The sequence below is a fragment of the Monodon monoceros genome, unplaced genomic scaffold, assembly GCF_005190385.1.
Source record: "Monodon monoceros isolate NGI ecotype Baffin Bay Population unplaced genomic scaffold, NGI_Narwhal_1 Super_Scaffold_14, whole genome shotgun sequence".
Lineage (NCBI taxonomy): Eukaryota > Metazoa > Chordata > Mammalia > Artiodactyla > Monodontidae > Monodon > Monodon monoceros.
This window is the reverse complement of record NW_021703770.1, coordinates 34,836,829-34,845,862: the sequence shown is the minus strand read 5'-3', so window position 1 is coordinate 34,845,862 and position 9,034 is coordinate 34,836,829. Positions and strand designations below refer to the sequence as shown.

General features: G+C 50.6%; 1 protein-coding gene across 2 annotated transcripts; it reads left to right on the top strand.

Moving 5' to 3' along the window:
* Window positions 1–546: 546 nt before the first annotated feature.
* OSR2 (odd-skipped related transciption factor 2) lies at window positions 547–8,291 on the top strand. Of its 2 annotated transcripts, none has more exons than XM_029222854.1 (4): window positions 547–967; window positions 5,005–5,773; window positions 6,842–6,941; window positions 7,783–8,291. In XM_029222854.1, exons 2-4 carry the CDS (start codon window positions 5,118–5,120, stop codon window positions 7,855–7,857), a joined length of 831 nt encoding a protein of 276 aa, XP_029078687.1. In that variant the 5' UTR covers window positions 547–967; window positions 5,005–5,117; the 3' UTR covers window positions 7,858–8,291. The 2 variants fall into 2 exon arrangements, with proteins under 2 accessions (XP_029078687.1, XP_029078686.1); XM_029222853.1 differs by having other exon boundaries at window positions 7,701–8,291.
* The last annotated feature ends 743 nt before the right edge of the window (window positions 8,292–9,034 follow it).

Here is a 9,034-nt window from a genome sequence, read left to right as displayed (position 1 = left end):
GTCAATTGTCACCTCTATAAACAAACTTCGTTTTGCAAACAGCAGGCGAAAGCAGACTGCAGATACAGTCATAACTGACCAAAAGTATGTACAAAACTATTTAAAATTGGAGGAAGGGTGATATATGCTGGAGAATACAATCTAAAAGTGATTGATTTTACCTACGAATAAGATAGTTACGTTAAACGTGTTAAGATGTGGAAACTAACGGGGCGAGCGCGCTAAGTAAAACTACAGAATGCCCTTTGAGTTTCTCTGCGGGGTCTTCGGGAGGCAGAAAACCAGTTGTTCAGTTTCTAACATTATAAGGAAAAGTGGCACCGAGAAGGAAGGGGTGGACGTTGTGTTTGTGTGTGAGTTTTGAACTGAGTCACCTTGGCTCTGCCTCTGTAACAGGGAAACCTCGAGCAAACCTGTGCCTTTAAGACTCAGTTGCTATCCAAACACAAGTAAACAGAGTGGACCATTAGCGGGCGCCGGGCGCGGAGGCGGAGCCTGGGCGCTGGGGGCCCAGCGCGGCTGCGGGACGCCCGCCCGAAGGGGAGGCGGGGCCGCTACTAAAGCCCGGGTCTCCGGGCCGCGAGCAGCCTGGGGAGGGACGCGGGCGTGGACGGAGCTCGGCGTGCTCGCTGCTGGAGGGTGATGGCCCTGCGAGGCTGCAGACTCAGACCTTACCCCGAGTCCGCGGCGAGAGGCTCGCGGAGGCGCGAGGTTCCGGGCGAGCGCTGAGCGCGGGCTCCAACCGCCCTGGGTCTTTACACATTCTACGACCACTGACTCGGACGAAGGCGAGGATCCGCTCTCGTTTTGGCTGCTCGTCGTCCTCCAGATCATGTCCGCGGCTCCCGGGACTCCGCGCGGAAAAAGAAGTTTGTCCGGCGTGGACCCAATGACCTTTCCAAGCTGTGCGCCTCACTGCCTGGACCAGGTCTGAGTGACGCTGCCCAGGCGGACGTTTCTGGGGGAGGTGAGTGTCCACTCTGGGAAGGGGCTGCAGCCACCCTAAGGAAGGCAGGCTGCAGGGGGTGCAGGGGGGCGCTCGGATTCTCGGTCCGGCGTGCCACAAGTTCAGAAATTGAGAAAAGAAATCATACGGACGCACTCCCGGGGCATTGTATTTTTCACTTTATCGGATCCCAGGCAAGCCACTCCCAGCTAACACGCAACGACACACGCTTTCACGTACTGTTTTTAGTTTTGTTTTGCGACATTTAATCTAAGCACTCAGCAAAGCTTCTTCTAAAAGCTGATCTACGTACGTTGAGATAAAACCCCACAATATCATGTTCTTTCTCACTCTGCCATAGTGTTCCTGGTCCACCCGTCCGGGGGCAGCCGCGGCAGAGCGGACGGGCCGCGACACACAGTGCCTGCCGAGCCAGCGCGTTTCAAGAGGAAAGTAATAGTTCAGCCCTAGATAATTCTTCAACCTTGTGCCGGCCTTTTGATTTTCCTCCCATCCTCTAGTCCTGGAGGAGGGGGCAGAAGGCAAATCCCCCTGGGGTTTAAACACTCGGATTCTCGAGAAGTAGCAACAGAGCAAGGAGTTGTGTTTGTATGGTGAGGAGGGAGAAAAAGGTGTTTGTGGAGGGTGCTCTGGCTCTGTCTCCCTACCTGTTAGCAGGGAACAAAAGAGGGCTGGAGTTTCCCGGAGCGAAACGGCGCAGACAGCTACTTTCTTTGCTAAACAAACTGCAGTCCTGAGCAGAACAAGAAAATTACTCATGCAGGGGGAGCGAGGGAGCAGAGAGAAACAGAACCCAGATTATGCGGAAGGCATCTTAATTTAATTAACTCCTTGGGAAGGCAGAGGCGCAGCGAAGGGGCAGGAACTTCGCGGCCCTTTCTCTCTGTTCACCTGATCCAATCTGGCCATTTTAATTTTATTATTACTTTTTAAAAAATGATCTCCTTAGATCTACTTGGAGTATAGCTCTCTGATTAATGTAAAATTTTATTGTGGCTTGGGCTGAAATTCAGCGAGCCTACGGATCCATCAGTCATTTTTCTCAGACACCAACCCACAGGTGTTAGCAGATGACCCCTGACTGTATACGATTTTTAGATAATAAAGTGTAATAACACATTACCAAAGAGCGAGCCTCCTTATCAAATGACCACTATTTTTTTCTCCAGTGTTTTGAAAGCTTCACTGAACTGAAATTAGTACGTACACCTCTCACTTGTTGACAGCCAGTGAACTAAATTTTACAAAACTTCTGTACATGTCTGGAAATTCCTGTGAAGAAGGCTGATGAAAGAAAACTAGTCTCAGTTCCACGGAAATATTTATGTCTTTTCGTTGGTTTAAGTTTCTCTCCTTGCAAAATTAAAAGTAACCAATGGTCTGAAACGGGATGGTGTAGAAGTGACAGCAGATGAGGGCTGTTATTGCCTGAAACTGAGTGTGAGAACTACATGCTCAGCTCTAGACAAAACGAAAGTACTTTAGATCTCTGCATTGACTTAAAATATCTTTTGACATATAGTTCCAGCTACTCAGCAGGAGAGTGGAAATCTAAACTCCCTAATTCTTTATGGCAAAAATGTTTAGTGGATCTTTAGGGTTGCTCTGTTTGTGAAGGATTGCTCTTCTTCTATGAAGAAACTATTTGTCCTGCAAACTAAAACGAATACACACCATGAAATAGCACTTTTGTGCCACCATGAAGCTGAATTATAAAAGAGGCATTAATTTTGGGTTATAAACCATTTGGTGAAAAGGGAAGGAAGATGGCACTCAAGTTTCTGCTGACAGAATTAACGTATAACCTTTATGGCAGAGTTCGCTTTGTGCATTTGGAATCAAAATCACAGGCCATGATATTCCTTCAATCGATAACACACCCCACACACATGCACGTACATACACAGAGAACATGGTGGGAATTGCACTTTGCCTTCTGTATTTATTTCTAAGAAATCCAGTCTGGGAAAACACCCAAATAATAATTTCGGTTTCCTATGTGGGGAGGCCAGTTTTTAATACTAAGGGAAAAATAATATTTTGAATCTCTAGAAAATCCTCCTATGCAAAAAGAAGGAAATAAAGGTATAACTTACGACTTTTAATGGAAGAGGAAGCAAATAGCTTACCAGAGATGTTTGTAGAATTTTTTTTTTCTACCTCTCTAGGAGAGGGCTTGAGGGTTGCCACTGAACAAAAATGAATTGTGATTTGTGGTGGGAAAGTTTATTAGTAATGGAGGTTTACAGTTTCGGTTGAACGGTCTGACTGAGACCCTCTGACTGTTACACACCTCTCATTAACTCCCGGCCTCAACTCCCAGACCGCATACCACTGGGCAGAAGCGGTTCATTAATAAATCCCTGTCTCCAAGCCGTTCCAAACAGGAGAGGAGGGAGGGAAGGTGTGGGCCTCGCGGAGGCGGCCAGATTCTGCCTGGCCAGAGCGCTGTGTCATTAGCGCAGCCCTCTAAGCCTGCCCCCAGATAGAGCCACAGGCAAGACTTCACAACACGCTAGAGAAGAGCATTTCAGGCGCAGAAAGGGCTGATGGCAAGGAAGTCTGGACAAACTCTCCCATCTTCCTGCTGGGTTCAAAAGCCAGGCATAAAGGTTGATGGCTCAGATAGGCCTGCCTGCCCCTCTCCAGGGAAAGCGCTTAACTGTGAGTCCCAGCCTCTGGGGAGCCACCTTCAGAGGCAAGGCCCAGGCCGCAGAGCTGGCAGAACTCTCTGCTAAAAAGGGGCTGGTAGTGGGAGAAGGTGGGCCTACCCTGAAAGCAGATGAGGTGCCCCAGGAAACTGGGTCTGAAAGCAGACCTCCGTGTTGGCACTGGGGGTTCAGGGACAGGCATGTGCCTGCGCCCTGCTCAGGCCCAGGCCGCAGACCCGGGCCGGCTTCCCGGTGGCAGGAGCAACGTCGCACTCAACCCCAGGCCGACAAGCAAGCTTCCTCCAGGCAGGCAGAGGCGCACCGTACCCCATCTGCTGTGGCTCCCCTGCTGTGCCTTCCTTTTTTTCCTCCCCGGGGAACACTCTTGCCTCTCCTCTCTTCTCTTTTGCTGGGGCCTGGCCGGTGTAGGAGGCTCTCCTGGTGCCAGGTCGAGAAGCGCTCGGGCCTCCCGAGAGCTTGGCGCTCGGTCCCGGATCGGGGACTTTCTCCACCCCCGCAACACCCCCCTGAGCCTGAACCATCTGGAAGGGATCTAGGTGGGGGGTGGGAGGAGACGGCCCCTGGGAAGGTGGAAGGGGTGATTCTAGGCCTCACCGGTCCCCGAGGTGTCACTTTTCTTTCCTGTGGCCCGTCACCGCTGATAAATGGGACAGAGGCAGAGGAAGGAAAAAGAAAACCTCTGAGGTCAGCGCCGGGCGAGGCGGGCCCCTCCGAGGGCCCCGCAGCCCCAGGAGCGCAAAGCGCCCCCGGCTGCGTTCCACCACCCCAGGCGCGGTCCGGGTGAACGGCGGTTGCGGGGCGGGTCAGCGGGCTCGGGGCGCAGCGCTAGGAGCCGCCCGGCTGAGCCAGGCCCTCACGCCCAGGTCAGACCCACAACCCAACGTTCCCCGGGGAGCTTGGAGGCACAGCGGCAACAGAGGCTCAGCCCGGGCCTGTGGGCGCTGGCACAGCGGGGTGTCACGGATGGCCAAGCTTCACCCGATCGGGTAGGGGTGGGTGGGCTGGACTGGGTGCCGCCTCTGCTGGAGCCCCTGCTCACCTTTCTTTCTCCCCGGCCCGGGTCTTCGGCTCCTCGAATCAGTGCGTGCCTGGCATCCGATTTTCCCACGGGCGACCCGCTCGCCGCCGGGGACCACTTTTGCCCCGCCTGACACCCTGGCCCCGGCGGCTGTGCTCGAGCTTGGTGTCGACTCGCCCGCGGGGCAGGCTCTCCGAGGTTCCCTCACCACTCCGTTTGGGGGCCTCGGAGTGGGTGGGGAGGAGGACTTAGAAGGAAGGTGTTGTAACCCAAGCGGCGCCAAGTGACAGACCGAGCAGGCTTGGATAATAGTCACGACTTTCTCTCTCTCCCCCGGCCATTTTTAGGGTTTTCTCTGCGTGCCGTTGTCCTCCTGGGTTTTCGCCGGAGCCCCACGCCCACCCGCCTCTGAGTCCTGGAAAAAAAGGGTGGCTACCTCCGCCCCCCAGCACCCCGGAAAATGGGGAGCAAGGCCCTGCCAGCGCCCATCCCGCTCCACCCATCGCTGCAGCTCACCAATTACTCCTTCCTGCAGGCCGTGAACACCTTCCCCGCCGCGGTGGACCACCTGCAGGGCCTGTACGGTCTCAGCGCCGTGCAGACCATGCACATGAACCACTGGACACTGGGGTACCCCAACGTGCACGAGATCACCCGCTCCACCATCACCGAGATGGCGGCGGCGCAGGGCCTCGTGGACGCGCGCTTCCCCTTCCCGGCTCTGCCCTTTACCACCCACCTCTTCCACCCCAAGCAGGGAGCCATTGCCCACGTCCTCCCAGCCCTGCACAAGGACCGGCCCCGTTTTGACTTTGCCAACTTGGCCGTGGCCGCTACGCAAGAGGATCCCCCTAAGATAGGAGACCTGACCAAGCTGAGCCCGGGGCTGGGTAGCCCCATCTCGGGCCTCAGTAAATTGACTCCGGACAGAAAGCCCTCCCGAGGGAGGTTGCCCTCCAAAACGAAAAAAGAGTTTATCTGCAAGTTTTGCGGCAGACACTTTACCAAATCCTACAACTTGCTCATCCACGAGAGGACCCACACAGATGAGAGGCCGTACACGTGTGACATCTGCCACAAGGCTTTCCGGAGGCAAGACCATTTGCGGGATCACAGGTAAGGTGGGGAAAGAGGTTGGCCTGGGGAGGGAAGGACAGTTTATCCAGAATACCGAATCCTGATAGACATTGCAAGCGTCACTAAAATCCCCTTTGAACTAGAATATATCCCCCAAAGCCCTCCCCAGCCAGCCACAACCAACCCTCCAAATTTACCTTTGTCCTCAGCGGGCCCCTGCTGCCTGTTCTTGTTTGGGATGCAGGAGGGCCACCCCATCCTTAGGTAGTTAAAATCTGCTGGGTTGGCCTTGGTCCTGGGATCGGTTTTCCAGTTCCCACCTGGTCGACCTTAGCGGGTGGGGCAGGTAGAGCCAAGAAACCTCGAAGACCTTTCTCTGGTGGGTGCAGGTCCTGCCTGCGATAGGACCATTTCTGGAAATCTCCTCGGCCACCTCCACTGGGTTCCCTCCCTTCCCTGACTCACCCCCAGGTGCGCCCGAGAGCCTGCCACAGTGACCTTTCTTTAAACTTATTTGCGGGGGTCTTGAGATCACTGAATTTAGAAACAGCTCTTCACATTCCCTCCACATCTTCAACTATGCATTAATCAAAGGCAATTGAAGAAATACTATAATGTAAGTGTTTTCATCCAGTAAAAACTTCCCAGGAGTGGGGGTGAGAGTATCTTTTCCCTGGACTCTACTTGCTGTTGTTACCCCAAGGTAGGACTGCTGTACCGATCCTCCGCGGCTTTTAAGGGGTTCGCTAAAATTAGTCCCCCTAAACTTGGCCTTGCCTTATATCCTGATTTGACCAGTTTAAATCCCAGAGAAAACCGTAGAGGCCAAGAAGAGCTAGTTCGGCATGATTTCGAGCTCCAAAACACGCCAGAGAGGGCGATCAAGTGTAGATAAAGCCGGCGTCCAGTGAATGTTTTGAAGAGTCTGTTAGTTGAGGTTAACCATAAACAGAATTACGTGGGGGTGGGGTGGGGGGGGATGTAAAAACATAAATAATGGAAATCCTGTTTCTTTTCTTTTTTTCCCTCATGACTTCGTTTAAAGTAAAAGAAACTCCTCACCGTGATGTTAAAGCCATTTCAATGAAACCTTATATTGATTTTCAGGTATATCCATTCCAAAGAAAAACCCTTCAAATGTCAGGAGTGTGGGAAAGGATTTTGTCAGTCTAGAACTCTGGCTGTTCACAAAACTTTACATATGCAGGTAAGTTTGTTTTCTTGTTTAAAAACAGTGACTGGTTCTGTTTTATCAGTTTTGCTCTAGAAAAGGTGTTCAATGGCAGGGTCTTTCTCATAAAAGGCTCTATTTAGATCAGTTTTCTAGGTGGAGAAAGCAGCACCCAGTTTTTCTATACATGAAATTAATTTTATTTAACAGAAAACATTTATGTGTTTTTCTTAAAGAACAAGCCACTCTCACTATTCTAAAATCCTAATTTTAGAATTATTATTTTTTTCACCTGATGTGCCCTGCATTTAAAGCTTTCGTGTTTGGGAGGAAATAAAGGTAATTTTGATAATGGAGGCATGGTGAAATCCCATACGTTCTTTCTCCCAGGGGCCTCATAATTTGTAGTTTTCAGAACATTGAGGAATAGTTTAATTTTCCACCAAAGAGGAGCCTTATTACCCGAGAGAATGTCGTTCCTTAAGAGAGGATTAGAGTTTTTCCTTCCCCCTTTTCCTGCCTATGACATGGTGATGAAATGTAAAGAGCTGGAAATCACAAAGCCCACCGCCAGTGGCCACCAGCGGTTATCAGTGTAATCCGGTCCCTGTGTGTGCCTGTGCGTGTGTTTTTGTGATTGGAGGATTAGGAGCACAGATGTGTTCCTGCAAGTCTCCTCTTTGTTGTCCTGCGCGTGTTCTGTTAACCTTGTGATACCGATAAGACAGAAACTATTGAGAAGGGTGCCGTGGTGGTGTGAAGGATTAATCCTTTGCTTGCTTCACATCTGAACAGGAATCTCCACACAAATGCCCCACATGTGGAAGAACCTTTAATCAGAGAAGTAATCTGAAAACTCACCTTCTCACCCATACAGACATCAAGCCCTACAGCTGCGAGCAGTGCGGCAAAGTGTTCAGGCGAAACTGTGATCTGCGGAGGCACAGCCTGACTCACACCCCGCGGCAGGACTTCTAGAGAAGCCCCGGATCTGTCCCGGGCCACCGCCGCCGCTCCCCTCCCCAGACACCTCTCCGCGCCTCCCACCCGGGGGGGGGGGCGCACCCCCAACCCTTCACTGACCCCCAGCTCTTCCCCGGCTGCAGCCACACCAGCAGCTCCAGGGGATTAACTCTTCTTCCCAAGGACTGAGAACTGTAGAAAGCCACACAAGTACATCTTTTCACAAAGAGCATATGCTAGTTTCTTGTAGATATTCACAGCTCATTTTAGAGCTCTGTACATAACGTCGTGGGTCTCTGTTTCGTTGTTTTGTTTTGTCTGTTTTTGTATCTTGTTGGATGCACCTAGGTATGGAAAATGGAAACCAAATTTATCTTTAAAGACTGTATTTTCAAAAATAAAATGTTTTCTTGTTTGTTTCAACACTCCTGCAAAAGTGCCTTGCTATTTGACTTCTGTTTTTCCTCTGGATTCTGGAAGAGTGGCATGTCTCTGAAATATTAAATATTGAAGGGCATTCTTTATCCCGAGGTTTCAAAAGTAAGACTTCTCACAGTTCTCTTACTGAAACTTCATCTCTTCCCTTTTCATACTGTGGCATTTTGGAATTGGTCAACTGTGCTGTCTTTCTGCTTTTTGAAGATATTAAAATTGATACCCATGAGGTTTTTCCTCCCCTTTTGTTTATTTTAATTCCTTGTGTATTATTCCTTCAGATAAAATCAATATGATAATCATTATTAATAACAAGGCGACTCCAATGGCTGACCCATTTGAAAACACAAGGTGGGAAGAAGCATAAGGAAAAAGAAGAGAAGGGAGCTTCTCACCACTTCACTTTTAGAAGTCCTTGACCTATTGTCATAGTTTATGATGGGCAACTTCTCTTGCCATTAGACTTTGAACACAATGATTTAGCTCTATAGACAGAGACTTTACCCCACCTTTGGGGGAAAAGTCTAAAATCCTGCTACAGAAGAATGCAGGCAGGTACAACCTTCAGAAGATGGGGGACAAGAACAGAAAGGAGAGACTACTCAGCTATGTTTGCACAAAATATTTTTTCCCAAGGGTGGAGACCTTTTTTTCTCGAAGGTTCGTATTTCTCTGCAAAGCAAACTGAGTTAGGTCACTAGCAAGGTTTCCATCACTGGTTGGCCTTTTGT

What these genes read in the sequence shown, in the direction of transcription:
- OSR2 (XM_029222853.1), top strand. Translation starts at nt 5,118, where the DNA reads ATGGGGAGCAAGGCCCTGCCAGCGCCCATCCCGCTCCACCCATCGCTG. An exon ending in GACCATTTGCGGGATCACAG is followed by an intron (nt 5,774 to 6,841) that starts GTAAGGTGGGGA and finishes ATTGATTTTCAG; the next exon opens with GTATATCCATTCCAAAGAAA. An exon ending in ACAAAACTTTACATATGCAG is followed by an intron (nt 6,942 to 7,700) that starts GTAAGTTTGTTT and finishes ACATCTGAACAG; the next exon opens with GAATCTCCACACAAATGCCC.